Source organism: Narcine bancroftii, chromosome 11, assembly GCF_036971445.1.
Source record: "Narcine bancroftii isolate sNarBan1 chromosome 11, sNarBan1.hap1, whole genome shotgun sequence".
Lineage (NCBI taxonomy): Eukaryota > Metazoa > Chordata > Chondrichthyes > Torpediniformes > Narcinidae > Narcine > Narcine bancroftii.
In genome coordinates this window covers 70,034,880-70,052,460 of record NC_091479.1, presented here as the reverse complement: position 1 = coordinate 70,052,460, position 17,581 = coordinate 70,034,880, and the positions used below count along the sequence as shown (strand labels likewise).

The 17,581-nt window shown below is 37.9% G+C and overlaps 1 protein-coding gene across 1 annotated transcript in view; it reads left to right on the top strand.

Moving 5' to 3' along the window:
- The window catches only part of LOC138745872 (sortilin-like), a 125,463-nt gene that overhangs the window by 61,306 nt on the left and 46,576 nt on the right, over nucleotides 1-17,581 (top strand). Inside the window, exons 5-8 of the mRNA XM_069903324.1 lie at nucleotides 6,273-6,440; nucleotides 6,601-6,674; nucleotides 12,030-12,076; nucleotides 15,778-15,914. Coding sequence (XP_069759425.1) covers nucleotides 6,273-6,440; nucleotides 6,601-6,674; nucleotides 12,030-12,076; nucleotides 15,778-15,914 — 426 coding nt within the window. The remainder of the gene's footprint in view (nucleotides 1-6,272; nucleotides 6,441-6,600; nucleotides 6,675-12,029; nucleotides 12,077-15,777; nucleotides 15,915-17,581) is intronic.

The following is a 17,581-nucleotide window of genomic DNA, read 5'->3' as shown; positions in this document are numbered from 1 at the left end:
AAGTCGGAAAAAACAAAGGAAAACACAAAGGCACAAAAATAAAAATTAAAGAAAAGTGAGTATAAAGGTGGAAAGAAGATGGCGACAAAAAAAGAAAAATCAAAATCAACGGTAAGAAGAGAGGAAGAGAAGACAACGGAAGAAGAAGGAGAAGGCCTTACCTGTTCGAAGAGGCCCGCGGTGGAGAGAGAAACCCGCTCCCTCAGGTCGGTAGAAAGTGGACTACAAAAATGGCTCGCTGAGCCGAGTAAAAGTGCGCAACCGCGCATGCGTGAGGAGTCGCGCATGCGCGATGCGCATGCAAAAAAACACACCGACGGGAGGGGTGACCAGCTGGGGAGTCGATCTCCACAGCCGGCAATGACAGCTGCAGAACACCTGCAGCAAGAGGAGAACATAGAAGACAACGAAAACAAGAAAGAAGAGAAGAAAAGGGCAACAAAGAAACAACAGATGGCCAACCCAGAGGAAGAAGAAGAGGAAGAGGAAGAGTACAGTGAAATAGAAGAAGAAGGGAAAGGCAAGATAAAGGATATACTTTCTCTTATTAAAGAATACATGGAGTCATTTAAAGAATGGCAAGCGCAAGAATTTAATAATTTAAGAAGAATAAACAATACAGAAGAGAAAATGAATAAAATAGATATGACCTTAACAGAAATGGGAAAGAGAATGGACAAGATGGAAGAGCGGGAAGCAGCAGTAGAAATGGAGGTAGAGGACTTAAAAAAGAAATTAGAGGAATCTAATAAAAAAGTTATAGAGACACAAGAACTGTTAACTCAGAAAATAGATATAATGGAAAATTATAACAGAAGAAATAACATAAAGATAGTGGGCCTTAAGGAAGATGAAGAAGGCAAGAATATGAGGGAGTTTATAAAAGATTGGATCCCCAGGATCCTAGGATGTCCAGAACTACAGCAAGAAATGGAAATAGAAAGGGCACATAGAGCATTGGCCTTTAAACCACAACCACAACAAAAGCCAAGATCTATTTTAGTAAAATTCCTAAGATATACTACAAGAGAAAAGGTACTGGAGAAGACAATGGAAAAAGTAAGAGAGGGCAACAAGCCACTGGAGTACAAAGGGCAAAAAATCTTCATTTATCCAGATATAAGTTTTGAACTCCTGAAGAAGAGAAAGGAGTTCAATACAGCAAAGGCGATTTTATGGAAGAAAGGGTATAAATTTATACTAAAGCATCCAGCGGTATTGAAAATATTTATTCCAGGACAACAAAACAGACTATTCTCGGATCCAGAGGAAGCACGAAAATTTGCAGAACAATTACAAAATAGACTGAGGGATGAAGACGTGTAACGAGAGTACAAAAGACTGAGAACTAAAAAGACACATAAGTTTTGAACTCCTGAAGAAGAGAAAGGAGTTCAATACATCGAAAATGATCTTATGGAAAAAAAAACTATTCTCGGATCCAGAGGAAGCAAGGAAATTTGCAGAACAACTACAAAACAAGCAGAGAGATGATGATATGTAATAAGAGTAAAAATGACCACGATTTATATGTATGTGGGTAAAGAGGTATATGTGTGTATATGTATAATGTGCATACATGAATGTATCCGTATTTAGAGGAAAATATAGATAGTATAGACAAGAATTAATAAGGGAAGGAAATGGAATAGAGGGAATAAGGAGGGAACTAAAAGAGTGACCTTTGTTACATATGAAAAGTGAAATCTTTTCTGGTTGGGGCTGGGTGGGGAGGAGTTGCGGTCACTGCAAAATCAGCTGATGCTTGCGAGTGAATTCGCAAATCCAAATGGAGAGGGGAGATGTGGTTGTCCGACAAGGGATAAAGGACAACTCAGGAGGGGAAGGGGAGATTGGGGCTAAAGAAGTGTTAAATAGGAGAATAAGGAAAATGTTTGATGTTTTAGGAATGTTGTCTTATAAAGGGTTCAAAACAAGAAAACAGAAATGGATAAGAAGGAAAGGTAATGATGGAGAAACGGAAAGGGAAGATAAACAAAGTATAAAATGGCTACGTTGAACTATATGACTTTAAATATTAATGGAATACATAACCAAATTAAAAGGAAGAAACTGCTAAATTTACTGAAAAAAGAAAAAATTGATATAGCATTTGTGCAAGAAACACATTTAACTGAATTGGAGCACAAGAAATTAAAGAGAGATTGGGTAGGACACGTAACAGCAGCATCGTATAATTCAAAAGCAAGAGGAGTAGCTATATTAATTAGTAAAAATGTGCCATTTAAAATAGAAGAGGAAATAATAGATCCAGCAGGGAGATATGTAATGATAAAATGTCAGATATATTCGGAGTTTTGGAATCTACTCAATGTATATTCACCTAACGAAGAAGATCAAAAGTTTATGCAAGATATCTTTTTGAAGGTAGCAGATACGCAAGGAAACATATTAATAGGAGGGGATTTCAACCTGAATTTGGATTCAAATATGGACAAAACTGGGAAAAAAATTAACAGAAAGAACAAAGTAACCAAATTTATAATTAAATCGATGGAAGAAATGCAACTTTTGGATATATGGAGGAAACAACACCCAAAGGAAAAAGAATATTCATATTACTCGGCTAGACATAAAACATACTCAAGAATAGACCTATTTTTGTTATCAGCTTGTATGCAAGATAGAGTAAGAAAAACAGAATATAAAGCTAGAATACTATCGGACCATTCACCCTTAATATTGACAGTAAAGTTAGAGGACATCCCTCCAAGAATGTATAGATGGAGATTAAACCCCATGTTACTTAAAAGGCAGGATTTTAGAGAATTTATTGAAAAACAAATAAAAATGTATTTTGAAATAAATACGGAATCAGTGGAAGATAAGTTTATACTATGGGATGCAATGAAAGCATTCATTAGAGGGCAAATAATAAGTTATGTAACCAAGATGAAGAAGGACTATAATCAGGAAACAGAGCAGTTGGAAAGGGAAATAGTAAATATAGAAAAAGAATTAGCAATGAAGGAAGATACAACTAAAAGAAGAGAATTGGCGGATAAAAAAATAAAATATGAAACACTACAAACATATAAGGTGGAGAAGAATATAATGAAGACAAAACAGAAATATTATGAACTAGGTGAAAAAACGCACAAAATCCTAGCATGGCAGCTTAAGACAGAACAAGCTAAGGAAATGGTATTGGCATCAAGGAAAAAAGACAAACAAATTACATATAATCCAAAAGAAATTAAGGAAAACTTTAGAGAATTCTATGAACAATTATACCGAACTGAAAACGAAGGGAAAGAAGGGAAAATAGATGAATTTCTGACTAAAATTGAACTACCAAAACTACAAATAGAGGAACAAAATAAATTAACAGAGCCATTTGGAATAGTAGAAATACAAGAGATAATAAAAAAATTACCAAATAATAAGACACCAGGAGAGGATGGATTCCCAATAGAATTCTACAAAACATTTAAAGACTTATTAATTCCGCCCCTCCTGGAAGTAATCAACCAGATTGATAAAACACAAAGCTTACCAGATTCATGTAAAACAGCAATAATTACAGTAATACTAAAGCAAGGGAAAGATCCACTCTCACCAGCGTCATATAGACCAATATCTTTACTTAACACAGATTATAAGATAATAGCTAAAGTATTAGCAAACAGATTAGCAGAGTATGTACCGGAAATGGTAAATTTTGACCAAACTGGATTTATCAAAAAAAGACGCACAACAGACAATATTTGTAAATTTATTAACTTAATTCATGCAGTAGAAGGGAATAAAGCACCTACAGTAGCAGTTGCTTTAGACGCAGAGAAGGCCTTTGACAGAGTAGAATGGAATTATTTGTTCAAAGGATTGCAAAAATTCAGTTTACCGGAGAAGTATATTAATTGGATTAAACATTATATAAGGGACCGTTAGCGAAAGTGACAATAAATGGACATGTATCAAAGCAATTTAACTTAAGCAGGTCAACACGGCAGGGATGCCCACTATCACCTTTATTGTTTGCGTTAGCTATAGAACCACTAGCAGAATTGATAAGAACAGATAATAATATAAAAGGAATAAAAATAAAAGACAAGGAATATAAAATCAGTTTATTTGCGGATGATGTTATAGTGTACTTAACAGAACCAGAACCATCAATAAAAGAATTATATAAGAAATTGAAGGAATATGGAGAAGTGTCGGGTTACAAGATAAACGTAAATAAAAGTGAAGCAATGCCTATGAATAATGCGGATTTCTCAAAATTTAAGAAGGAATCACCATTTAGATGGCAAATGCAAGCAATAAGATACCTAGGTGTACCTAGATACCTAGGTAAATTATTATCCACTAATGAAAAAATTACAGGACGATTTAGAGCACTGGAAAGATTTACCACTAACACTAATAGGAAGGATAAACTGTATTAAAATGAACATTTTTCCAAGGATATTATACTTATTTCAGGCATTGCCAATACAACTGACAGAGAAATTCTTCAAGGAGTTAAAGAAAATAATAAGGAAATTTTTATGGAGAGGGGGGAAACCGAGGATAGCACTAGATAAATTAACAGAATGGTATAAACAAGGAGGCTTACAACTGCCAAACTTTAAAAATTATTATAGAGCCGCACAATTAAGATACCTATCAGACTTTTATCAAACAATGGAAAAGCCAGATTGGACGAGATTAGAATTAGATAAAATAGGGGAAAAGATACCTGAACACATATTATATAAATGGGATGAAAAAATTGGTACAACATAGAAGTTCTCCAGTATTACATCATCTCCTCAATATTTGGAAGAAGATTCATGTAGAAAGAAATAAAACAAATTATCAATTACCAAAACTAATATTGACGCAAAACAAGTTACTCCCTTTTACAATAGATAACCTTTCCTTTAGAGAATGGGAAAAAAAAGGGATTAAAAGAATAGAAAATTGTTTTTCAGGAAATAGATTATTATCCTTTGAACAAATGAAAGATAAGTACAATATAACTCAAGATACAGCGCTGGCATATTACCAATTGAGATCCTTCTTGAAGGATAAATTAGGAAGCAGTTTGAGTTTGCCAGAGGCAAGTAACCTTGAATATGTGATTACAGATACAATGATAATTAAAAGATTTATAACAAATATGTATATTAAACTGCAAGAAAAGGAGAATGAGGAAACAAATGGTAAAACTAAACAAAAATGGGAACAAGATTTAAATATAAAGATAAAAAAGGAAACATGGGAGAAGTTATGCTCCGGAACGATGAGAAATACAATAAATACGAGGTTACGTATGATACAATATAACTGGATACACAGGCTATACATTACACCTCAAAAGTTAAATAAATGGGACCCAACAATATCTGATAGATGTTTTCGATGTAAAAAAGAAATGGGAACAACAATTCATGCAATCTGGACATGTGAGAAAGTAAAAAAATTTTGGGAAGATCTAAATCAGATATTAAATAAAATAACAGAAAACAATATACCAAAGAATCCAGAGATCTTCCTCCTAAGTAACATAAAAAACAAAGAATTTGGAATTGATTTGGAGGATGCACAAAAAAGATTTGTTAAGATAGCCCTAGCCATAGCAAAAAAATGTATTATGTCAACCTGGAAATTGGAAGATAATTTGAAAATACAACAATGGTATATAGAAATGAATAAATGTATTCCATTAGAAAAAATAACATATAGTTTAAGAAATAATATTGAAATATTCGAACAAATATGGGAGCCTTATATTAAACACAATAGCGAAAACCTACCGGGGACAATCACTACCTAAGTTAACGGAAGGAAAAGGAAATGAAAAGAATGGACTCAGTAGAATTTCTGGTGTATTTTTATTGAATGACAACATTGTCTGACTGGTTTAATGTATCCTAGATTGTATACCTTAAATGGACGGGAGGGGGGAGGTAGGGAGGGTGGGATGGGAGGAGGGAGTCGGGGGGAGAAAATGGCACTGTATATGTGTGAAAAGGAAAAAGTGTGTATCATGGTTAATGTGATTTATGGTGTGAAAAATAAAAAACTTTAAAAAATTTTTAAAAAAAGACTGAAAATGGAGAGGGGAGATCACCAGTAGGTAAGGTGACTGACAGATGGAGTTGAGAGAGGGGTGGAGTTGGGAGAAAGGCACAGGTGATTGGTGGATTCCAGACAATGAGTGAAAGAATAGGGGTAAAAGGGAGTTGGAACATGATGAGCGGGGGAGGGTGAAGGTGAAGAAAACATTATTAATAATGTACTTTTTTTCTTTTAACCAATAGGTCATTTTGATAGCTGAAGAGTCTAAACCACTAAGACGAAGTGGCATAATATTGCGGTCATCTGATTCTGGTTGGTCATTTAATTCTGTCCGCCTCCCCTTCCGCCCTGGCCTGCCAATGGACTATCACTCCAGCCATTCAGATCACCTCCTGGCTTACAGCACTGATGTTAGTAAATTCATTAGCAAAATCGGTCAAGTTTCTTTTCTAAAATATTTTTCTTCCTCCTCTGTGATCCCCTGGCAGGATGAAACATTGTAAAATTTCTTGGTGTTTTATTGGGCGTTTGAAATTAGCTGTCACTCTGTAATTTTCCCTTCTGCTGCAGCATGACCTTTGGCTTTCTCAAAATTTTGGAGGAACATGGAAAAAGATCCATCAATCTGTCTATACATATTCATGGTAAGTTATAGATTGTTTTTCATGTTTGCCGTCCATCTCAGATGAATGACTTGGAAGATATTTCTTAGCAACAGTTTAGTAAACTTCAGAAAATTACAAAATTCAAAGCATTTTTGTTGTACAAAAGAAATCTCAGTTTCAGGAAAAAAATCAGACTTTTTTCCCCACATTTTTCATTCCAGCATTCTTTTTAACAATGTTTTTTTTTGTATCTTGCTGATCAGTATGAATGTGTAATCTTGATTGGCAGTTTGTCCATTAAATCCTGTTCATCCCAAAGGCACGCCAGTTTGTAGGTAATCAGCTTGTGTAAATTACCCAACTGGACTGGATGACAGGAGAAACTAGAGAGTGGTTAGTGGACATTTGAAAGAGAATAGTTTACAGGGGGAAAAATGTGAGGGAAGGTGATTGCCCTGAGAGCCAGCATGGATTCAGTGAGATGAGGTATCGTTTGAGGTCATCAATCAATGTCAAATATGAGAGAACTTCAGAATCAGAATTTTATTGTCATGAACATATCGCAAAATTTGTTGTTTTATGGCAGTATTACAGGTGCAAATATTGCTATAAATTACAATAAATAAATAGATTACTGCAAAAAGAAGAGAATGTGAGGTAGTGTCTGTGGTCGTGAGGTAATGTCTGTGGTGGCTGTCAACATGGAACAAATCGTCCAGTTTTTAAATAGAAAATTAATTCCATCATCTGGTAGTAAATGAGGTCCCCAGTGTAGGTCTCTGTATGCAGGAACCCTCTACTTTTACCTGGGGAATTAGGGTGGATAGTGTTGCATGGAGCAGTGCTGTGCAACAGGTTTTTTAATTGATTTATGAACTCCCAGGCCGCATGCAATTTCTGAAGCCTGGAGGAGTTGTGCCTTGTGTTTATATTGAATGTGAGGGGCTGCTCCCCATTTTCTGGATGCAGTTCTGCCCCTCCCTTCCTGGTCCTCTGAGAGGGTGAGCTTTCTACTGGCTCTCTGGAGGCCTTCTGCAACCAGAGCATACTACATGAAGTGGAGTGCATCCTTGAGAAGGATGTTTTAATGTATATTTCTAAAGAATAATTTGAGAACAATGTAAATATTGTAAATAGATTTTTTTTTAAAAAGAGGGCACATTGAGATGTAATCTTACTTTCCTGATGGGTGAAACGCCAACTGTCTACTTCTTTCCACGGATGCTGCCTGTCCCACTGACTTCCTCCAGCACCTTGTATGTTGTTCCTTATCATTTTCTCAATCTATGAGTCCAAGACAATAAAAGACATATTTTATGGTCAGTGAAAGAACATTGTTGGTTCATCGCTGGTCTTGAAATAGAAATTTAAGATGGTCTTGTGTTGCAATAATCCTCACTGCAATAACTTTTAGAAATAAAATGGGAAATTTGTCATAGTTTAGAAAGTCCAGGCCACAATAATTTTTACTGCAGACTAAATCATGCCCTCAATCTAGGCTGTAAAACTGATCAAAGTACTCTTGGGTGGATGGAAGCAATGGGGGTTGAGAGAAGAGGAAAGGAATGGAGGAAGGTGAGGAGAGAGGTTAGGTATGATTGTTAACTGCCATGAAGGGAGGAGGGAGGAATTAGGATAGTGGAGGAAGAGAAAGGAGATGAGTGTGAGTTTGCAATGGTGAGTGGATGGGGAGAACAGGAGCTAGGAGGAAGAGAATGTACATTTAAATTTAAAGCATACAGCACAGTAACAGGCCATTCCGGCCCATGAGTCCATGCTGCCCAATTTACATCCAATTAACTTACATCCTTGGTACATTTCGAACGGTAGGAGGAAACCAGAGACCCTGCGGAAAACCCAAGCAGACACAGGGAAAACGTAGAAACTCCTTATAGTCAGCGTGGGATTTGAACCCCAGTCCTGATCGCTGGTGGTGTAAAGGCATTGCACTAACCACTACACCAACCATGCTGCCCAATTACTGTTAAATGGGAAATTGTGTTTATTATCTTTATTCATGCCATTTTCAAGTCCCAGCTGAATGATTCTGGAATGAAATTTGGCTTGGAGCCATTAGCTATTGGTTTTGTGGTCAGTCCATGAGCTCAATAAGCAAACAATATATTTCAAAATTAATTGGAACTTATTTTGGAGTTCTGCACCCTGCCTGAACTTGCTGAAATAACTGACGGTTCATTCTCCCTGATGAGGTGAAATATGCCCACCTATCTTCCTTTTGAAAGATAACATTGTCAGATCAATCAAATACCTGTGAATACTCAGCAAAGAGGGAAGCACAGAAAACACTAGAAATGCTCAGCATTTCTGAGGCATGGTTTTCGGCAAAACCAGGGAAGGCTTCAGCTGCGATAAAGAGTGTGAGATCAGATAAAAGTGAATGGGAGGAGACCATGAAAGACCACATGTCACATGTGGTTGAAGTGGTGCCAGTGGTCAAGACTTGCTTGAACCAGATGCTCTGTCTGGAGTTGATGTAAATGGAATATCAATGAGAGAGATGCTGAAAATGCAATATATTGCTCTTGCTGTAAATTTAAAATAAGAGAACAATGGCAATTCCTAGATCAGCTGTGGAAAGAGACAAGAATTGATGTTGAGAGTTGATAACTGCCTGATTTGGATACCAGTTGGAAGCCCCAATTATGAGAAATTGTTGAGATCAACATTGAACCCAGAGGGATGAAACTTTCTGAGTTGGACGATGAAGTGCTGTTATTTTGATAGGCTTTGTTTGGACAGTACAAGGGGTTAAAAGCCACAAAGACAGAGTGGGAGGGTATTTCAGAATTGATGCATTAGGCAACTGTCAACTCAGGATAACCCTTATGGACTGAAGAGAGGTGACCTTGAGCAGAGCAATTACCCATCTACATTTGGGTTTTCCAATACAGAGATCACACTGGAATCACTGAATGTAGTGTATGGAGTTAGAAGAAATGCAAATGGAAGGACTATTTCAACCTCTGGATGTTGAATGGAAGTGAAAAGCAGGTGTTTTGTGGAAAAGTGCCACGTTGCCACCTGCCACATCTTACTTCCCTGATCCCCATCCCTCCATATCACTCTTAAGGGGACTGATCTTTCTATGACAAGTTCATTGCTTTTCCTTTTCCATCAACACTTGTATCCCATCTCATGACACCTTCCTATTCAAATGCTGATAATGCAGCACCAGCCTTTTTAATCCTTTGCTTTCAGGGCCAAAACATTTCTTCAAGGTGAAACAAAATTCCACTTGTACTTCCAATTTTGTGTACTGCTTTCACTGCTCACAGAATGGCCTCCTTCACATTGGGAGAAACCAAAGACAAATTGGATGACTGCTTTGCAGTCGGCAAGAATAATTCTGGACATGTAGTAACCAGTGTCTTTTCCTCTTCCTGTTTCATGATCTCTTCCTATGACCAAGCTTAAATGCAAGTCTATTTTGGAGGCCTGATGTCAGACAGGAGAATGTGCTCAAATTCTCCATGAAGAAATGCAACATCCCCCTGATGTCTGAGGTATCTTGCCCATGACCATGAGGTCAAGAAGGAACATTATGATGGCATTGAGAACCAGTACTGTGACGCACTGTGTGGGTGGTAGAGGTAGAGCAGAACATCTCACAAACATCCAAATTAGATCCTCCTTTGGCCATTATTTCCTCCATTTGTGGGAGTGTCTCATTCCCATGCTGGCCTTGTCAGCTGCATCAGAATCCACAGACTGGGGTGGTAGAAAGTTCTCTCAATCCTGAGGGACTGCTGAAGAAGAAGAATCTATCACTTTAATTGTCCATCCCATGACCACTCTGATCTTCTGTCTTACACTTCTTGTGCTGTTCCAACCACAAGGAACTTGCAGCTTGGTGCATTGTAGTCCTGAGAATTCTACACTAAATTCAGTAATTTCTAAAAACAAGCCTTTCCAGTTTGTATCCATTCTGATCAAACATAATGTAATGCTACATTTTTCCATCCCCACAGATACTCCCGGCGTTCTTTCCAACTTTTTCATTTCCAATTCCATTTGTTGCAATCTCACAATCAAAGAGCCTCCTTTCCCTGTCCCTTCCTCCCTCTTCTCCTTTCCACCCCTTCCCCATTTTTTTTATTCAGACACCTGCCTGTTTTTACTTTTACCTGACAAAGGGCTTTTCAGGACTCTTATTTTGCTTGTTATTTATAAATATCTTTCTTTCTTTGGCTTGGCTTCGCGGACGAAGATTTATGGAGGGGGTAAAAGTCCACGTCAGCTGCAGGCTCGTTGGTGGCTGACAAGTCCGATGCGGGACAGGCAGACACGGTTGCAGGGGAAAATTGGTTGGTTGGGGTTGGGTGTTGGGTTTGTCTTTTGTCAGTGAGGTGGGCTCTGCGGTCTTCTTCAAAGGAGGTTGCTGCCCGCCAAACTGTGAGGCGCCAAGATGCACGGTTTGAGGCGTTATCAGCCCACTGGCGGTGGTCAATGTGGCAGGCACCAAGAGATTTCTTTAGGCAGTCCTTGTACCTCTTCTTTGGTGCACCTCTGTCACGGTGGCCAGTGGAGAGCTCGCCATATACAGCTGCATTTATTCAGTCAGTTTGTTTATAGTTCTTCCTTCTTTAAGTATAGTTTCCTGCCTGTCCCACAGAAAAAGAATCCCAGGGTTGTATGTACTCTGACAATAAATTTGAACTTTGAGGCCTGAAACGTTGGTAGACTTTACTTCCTAAGGATGCTGTGTGACCTGCTGAGTTTCTCCAATGTGTATTGTGCTTGATTCCCAGCATCTGCAGAAGCTTTTTGTTTAACGGGTGTTTTGCTATTTGTTTTTATCTTCTGGTCTTGTTCATCTTCTCTTTACACCTCCTGCAGACATAGCAGCATCAGTTAACGAGCCTTCATCATTATCACCACTTGAGACATTTTAATCTCTCCTGATCTGCACCCACACAGACACTCTGTTTCTTCTCTTGGCCTTTCTTTAAACCTGTTTTATTCCTGTTTTCATTGCAAGTCTTGTTGTCACCAATCAAGACAACCCCTTCTCCTTCTGTAACTTGGGATGCCTAAAAAATAATTTGGAAGTTCAAGAAAAACAAAAAACTTTCCTCTCCAAAGCCTTTGGCCAATTTAGGATCCTATGGTTGTGCAGGAGCAAAACTCAGCCGTTCTCCTCCTCTAACCGTGTCATGAAATCAAATCTGATCTGCACCTCTTTTTCTTGAATGTGGCTTCCTCAAAATTCTTCCACCACATGTTTTTCATGATGATAGATCTTGATTTATATATGTTGAATTATTTTGATGTGTGGAGTTGATAATTACAAAGGCAAACTGGATTTTGTAGCAATTTTCTGTGATTTTTTTAAAATTCAGTGTCTCATTTCTCACAACTTTCTTTGTTTTTTAGGGGACCAGGAAACACCATTTTTTTCTCAACTCATCCTAATGGCATTTGTAAGTTAATTGAATGATTCAGAACATTTAAGCCTTGAATAGGTTTTGATATTTTGATTTCTCCATCTTTCTCTTCCCATCTCTCTCCTTGTATAAAGAAACATTTATTATTGGTTATGCCATATCGCAGTGACCTTGGGCCAAATCAGCTGCCCTTTGTTGATGCAATAGCAGCTGGAAGCTGCAGAAGACCTTCGGGTTCACAAGTACATGAACCAAGTTAGCTATACGTTCTGTATTGAAAATAATGGGCTCCAAGGTTTGTGAAAATCCTCTACAAAGTTATGCCCCAATGAATGAATGCTCATATGTATTGCCATTCAAGTTAGTTTCACCCTCATTCACTTGGATTCATAAACTTGAGCAATCTGGTTATTTTATTTAGCAGAAGTCAGCAAAATTCAGGGAAAGTTATTTGATTGATGGGCAAACTTGATGTAAGGATAAGGGCATAGGAGCCTCCTAGAAACCTCATTCGTTGGGGCATAACTTTGGAGAGAATTTTCACAAACTTTGGAGCTCATTCTTTTCAGAAGTTATAGCTAACTTGGTTCATGGATTTGCGAACCCAAAAGTCTTCTGCAGCATCCAGATGCTATTGCAACATCCTTTAGAGCATAAACAAGGGCTAACCAGTTTGTAACTTCTGCAAGCTCAACCATGCAAAGAAAGTGGATTGCCATGGTGGCTTGTACTGCCACCTTCGTGAACTATGGTATGCAATGGAATTTGCTGGGTGTCACAAGATACGAGGGACTGTTGTTTTTAGAGAATGGCAGGAGCTCCATGGAACTCAAACATTCTCATCCTTTATTGAATAGTAGTATTCATCTATTCACCTCCAACTTCTGCATCAATGCCTTTGATTTTCCAGTTACGCAATCAGCCAGCTTTGCTTTAGTTCATTTCAAGACCAAGTCTTTGGATTTGAGATGTTCATGGACTACTCTTCAAAACTATCTGTACTGACCTTCCACCAGTTACATTGTAGCCACAGAAACATCTTCAAGGAGGAGTTATAGAGCAGTCAACAGAAATCAAGGAAATATGAACACTTTGATTGGTTCACTGTCCATATGGAATGCGGCGTGATCTGGTGTTTGGAAAACTTTAGTAATAGTGGTTATAATATTTATGTGGCTTTTAATTTGTCTTGAAGTAAACCAAAAATACATTCCAACAATTTCATTTTGAATGATGTATTAATACAATCCAAATATGAAACTAAATTATACATGTTGATTGTAAGATTTTTCAACATGCTTCAGTTTCCTATGTATGTTGACAATGCATGCAAATCTATGTTCTTTTGAACTGATACACCTATTTAAAGTTAATTTGAATATGACCTTAATTATTCCATTAATAAATATTTCACAAGCGACTGCCAAAGTCTTGGAATTGTATAGCATAGAAACAGGTCCTTCAGTCCAATTCAACCATGCCAACCATGTTGCCTATAAGAGCGAGTCCCATTTGCCTGTGCTTGGCCCATATCCCTCTAATCCTTCCCTCAACATGAAAATGTATAAATGTCTTTTAAAAGTCCATAGCTTTCTCTAGCAGCTCATTGAATAATGAACCACCCTCTGTGTGGAGAAAACAATTCCCTCGTCCTCTCTAGACCTTTTCCCTCTCACCTTAAACTTATGCCCTCTAGTTTTAGATTCCTACATACTGGGGGTTGGGGGTGGGGGGGGAGAAATCTGACTTTTAACCTTATCCATCCCCCTTATGATTTTGAACAACTCTGTATGCCTCAAGTCTCTTTGGCTCAGGGGACAGAAGTCCAAGCCTGTCCAGTCTCTTCTTGTAACTCAAGCCTTACAGTTCTGATGGTATCCAAGTGAATCTTTTATGCATTCTTTCTGGTTTAGTAACATCCTTCATGTGGCAGGGCAACCAGAACTGCATGCAATACCCCAAATCTGGATTAACCAACATCTTGTCCAGCTGTATCATGACGTCCAACTCCAGTGCCTTGACTATAAAGGCAAGCGGGCCAAATGTTTTCTTCACTTCTCTGTCCCACTGTTTCATCACATTCAGGGAACTATAGACCTGCACCTCAAGACTTGGAATTCTTTTTGATTTGTCAAACTTTGCAACCAATCACCTTACTATGAATACTGCGTGACATGCTGATTTTCTCCAGCACTTCTGTGTATTGCAATTTGCAATGAACATTTTTGTTTAGAGATCCAATGAGCATTTTGCAGATTCCACTTCTTGAAGGTGAATATAAGATTGTTTACTTCTAGTTTTTTTAATTTACAAATGGCGCTTAAAGAGCAAAGTCAGTTTAACATCACCTCCACAGCAATAGAATTTATTCAGAGCTGTATGTGAAAAAATCCATGCACAGTAATTGATGGAAATGTTGGGAAAATATATTAGTAATTTTCTCTGTAACATATCAATCAAAAAAACCAGAAATATATCCTTATTTTGAGAATTTTAATCCCATTGAAACTGGTTCAATGGGTCCCAAGGGTAATGAGTCTGAATGCAGTTGAACAGTAGTTTTTTTTAACACTTGTAGGGGAGTTGCAACAGGGGTAAAACACACACACACACACACACACACACACACACACACACACACACACACACACACACACACACACACTCTGAATTAAAAGATACACTCGCTGGATTAAACGACACGGTCACAACCACTCATAGGTAGAAGACTTTAAAATCAAGTTACAATGTACAATATCCGCCACCCCTTGATATCCCTGGCAGGCATGGCTCTTATCTGATTAAACTAGGGACACAAAACACAATATTACAGCTCCCACGCCTTACCAATAATCCTTAAGCATTGCCCACAGTTCCCAACCTGGAATGGAGCTCGGGTTCGTCCCAGAATAGAAAGAGGAAGTTGGCTCCCATGTGGTGTCATCAGCTGGAGGGTCCAGCCCAGGTATCAATAAGCCAATTAAAGGGGCAATGACCTGTGGGCAGGGCTTGACTTTGATTAGCAGGTGAGGTGACTTTGGATCAGGTACCAGATGGAGGGTCACATGCCCCTCTGCGATCCACATTCCCACCAGATGACAGATGGAGAGGTCACGTGACCCTCCACATTCCCACCAGGATCCAGACAGAGCGGTCACATAACCCTCCACATTCCCACCAGGTTCCAAGTGGAGGGGTCACGTGATCCTCCACAATCTACATTCCCACCAGGTTCCAGATGGAGAGATTACATGAGCCTCCACAATCCACACGACAATGGGTTAGACTATTTCTAACTAATGAGAATAAATTATAGAAATGCTAATAAATTACTTTTGGTGATTAACTCAAGAAAACTTGTGCAGTTAAAATGTGCAAACAAAAACTGGTAAATATTTCTATTCCCATTCGTCAAGGAAGTTTTAGAACCCTCATTTATCTTACTGTTGTTTGGTGTATGATACATAAATTATCATTTTGATTGCGAGAGCTCTTGTGTGCAAGTAAACAAATGAGGTGTCTCTAAAGTATGACAGGGATTTCAGCGATTGATTGGAAGTCTCCTCCTAAAGATAAAAATGATGATTTAAGCAGCCAATATTCTATGTTCATTGTTCACAGTGGTGATCAGGCCAGTCGAGTGGATGAACTATCATCAAATTTAATTTAAGTGTATATAAACACTAATGTGCCATGAAATGTTAATATTTTTATTGTTTTTTAAAATAATTTTACAGATAATGTAAATGAAAGAGGGATGTTGGTTATTAAAAGAACAATGGATTTTGGAAAAACATTTCAAACACTGCTCACAAATGTTTACTCATTTGGCTTTGCTGGTCGTTTCCTCTTTGCCTCTGTCATCAATAACCAGGTAAAATTACTACTTTTAATGAATAGTAGCTTGGATAGATTGCAGGTCAGTAATGTGAGAGATTGCAAGATTGTGGTTAAATGCTCCTCAATGAGTTGGAATGCAGCTGGAGAAATGTACACTGTTCGTGTAGTGAACTTATCAACTGATCTTCCAAACTCCTTGGATGTTGAACAGATGAGGACTTTGAGGCTGAGCACTAATGTTGTAGAGATGAACAGTAGGAACAACTGCATAAATTACATAATCTCTGGCTCAAGATGGATCATCTTATAGAAGCATAAACATGCTTCACAACTTTTAAAAAAAAACACCAAATTCAATACTTTTATGTATTCCAGAGTGGAAAGGACAAAATTAAGTGTGTGAAGAAAGTCTCAGGACAGGTAGCAGGAAGTATTCCTATCCCCAGTGCTTTGAAAAATAGCCATGGAAATCAGGAGTTGTGCAAAAGTTGTGCCAAAACAGAGTAGAATGAGCCAATGCAGCCACTCATGTATGTCATTAGTCTTTGATCATATAATCAAGCATCTACAGGGATATTGAGCTCACCTCCCCAATGTACATTATCACTGACATTCTGAAATCTACACTAATTCATTGCCATACTCTTGCCGCAGTAAAGCTAAAAATTAAGTGTGATCCACGTGAGTGATCACCCAGATTTAATAAATCTTCCAGTTCACCACTTGTACTCTTGGAAATGTTTGCAAAAATGTGTTCAGAGAATAAAACCACATTGAGAAGGTGAACAGGTGAAATCTCCCCTTCGTACATGCATAAAGTGTATTGTGTACACCAAAAAAGAAACTCATACAATTATATCAATTTACTCTTGGCACCAATTTGTTTTAAATTGTTAAGTTACACATCATTTAGAATTGAACAATTCTTGCAATGAAATATCGGGTGAAAGTGGAACTGTATGGTTGGTCCTGACGTGGTGCCACATAAATTTGGGCAGACTGATTGCTCAAGGCTATGTCACTATGAAATCTATGGCAGGATTTTCATGGAAACTAGCTACCATAGTTATAGGAAAAGATCAGGCTAGAAGATGTTCATCTTCACAGAACAAAAATGAACAGAGAAATTCTCTAAGGCTGACATGCAATACTGTGGTGTTCAAATTGCTTGGCAATTTTATTAGAATTAGCCTCAATCATCTAACTGTTCAGCAGCAAATATATAAACTATATAGAGGCCAAGTACCCCTTATCTGTAAATCTGAAATGCTCCAAAAATCAAAAACTTTTTGAACACCTACATGACGCCACAAGTGGAAAGTTCCATACCTGACCTCACTTGCTCACTCTGACGCTCTGTTGGCACCAGTTTGCTACGAACCATCACCACCACCAGACTTGTGTGCATTACTTACTGAGATTTTTTGCTTATTCTCTGCTCTGTGGTACAAAGATATTGTTGAAATTGTCAAAAAGTCCTGCAGATACCCATATGGGAAACAGTGATCAGAAAAAGAGGAAACATTTATGTTTATAGTACAGAAAGTCAAGCTGTTGGAGAAATTGGACAACGGTGTAAGTATGAAACTTCTTCCAGAAGAATATGGTGTTGGAATGACCATCTATGTCCTGAAGAAGCAGAAGGATAAAATGTTGACGTTCGATGCTGAAAATGATGAACGGAAGTTGATGCAAAGTAGA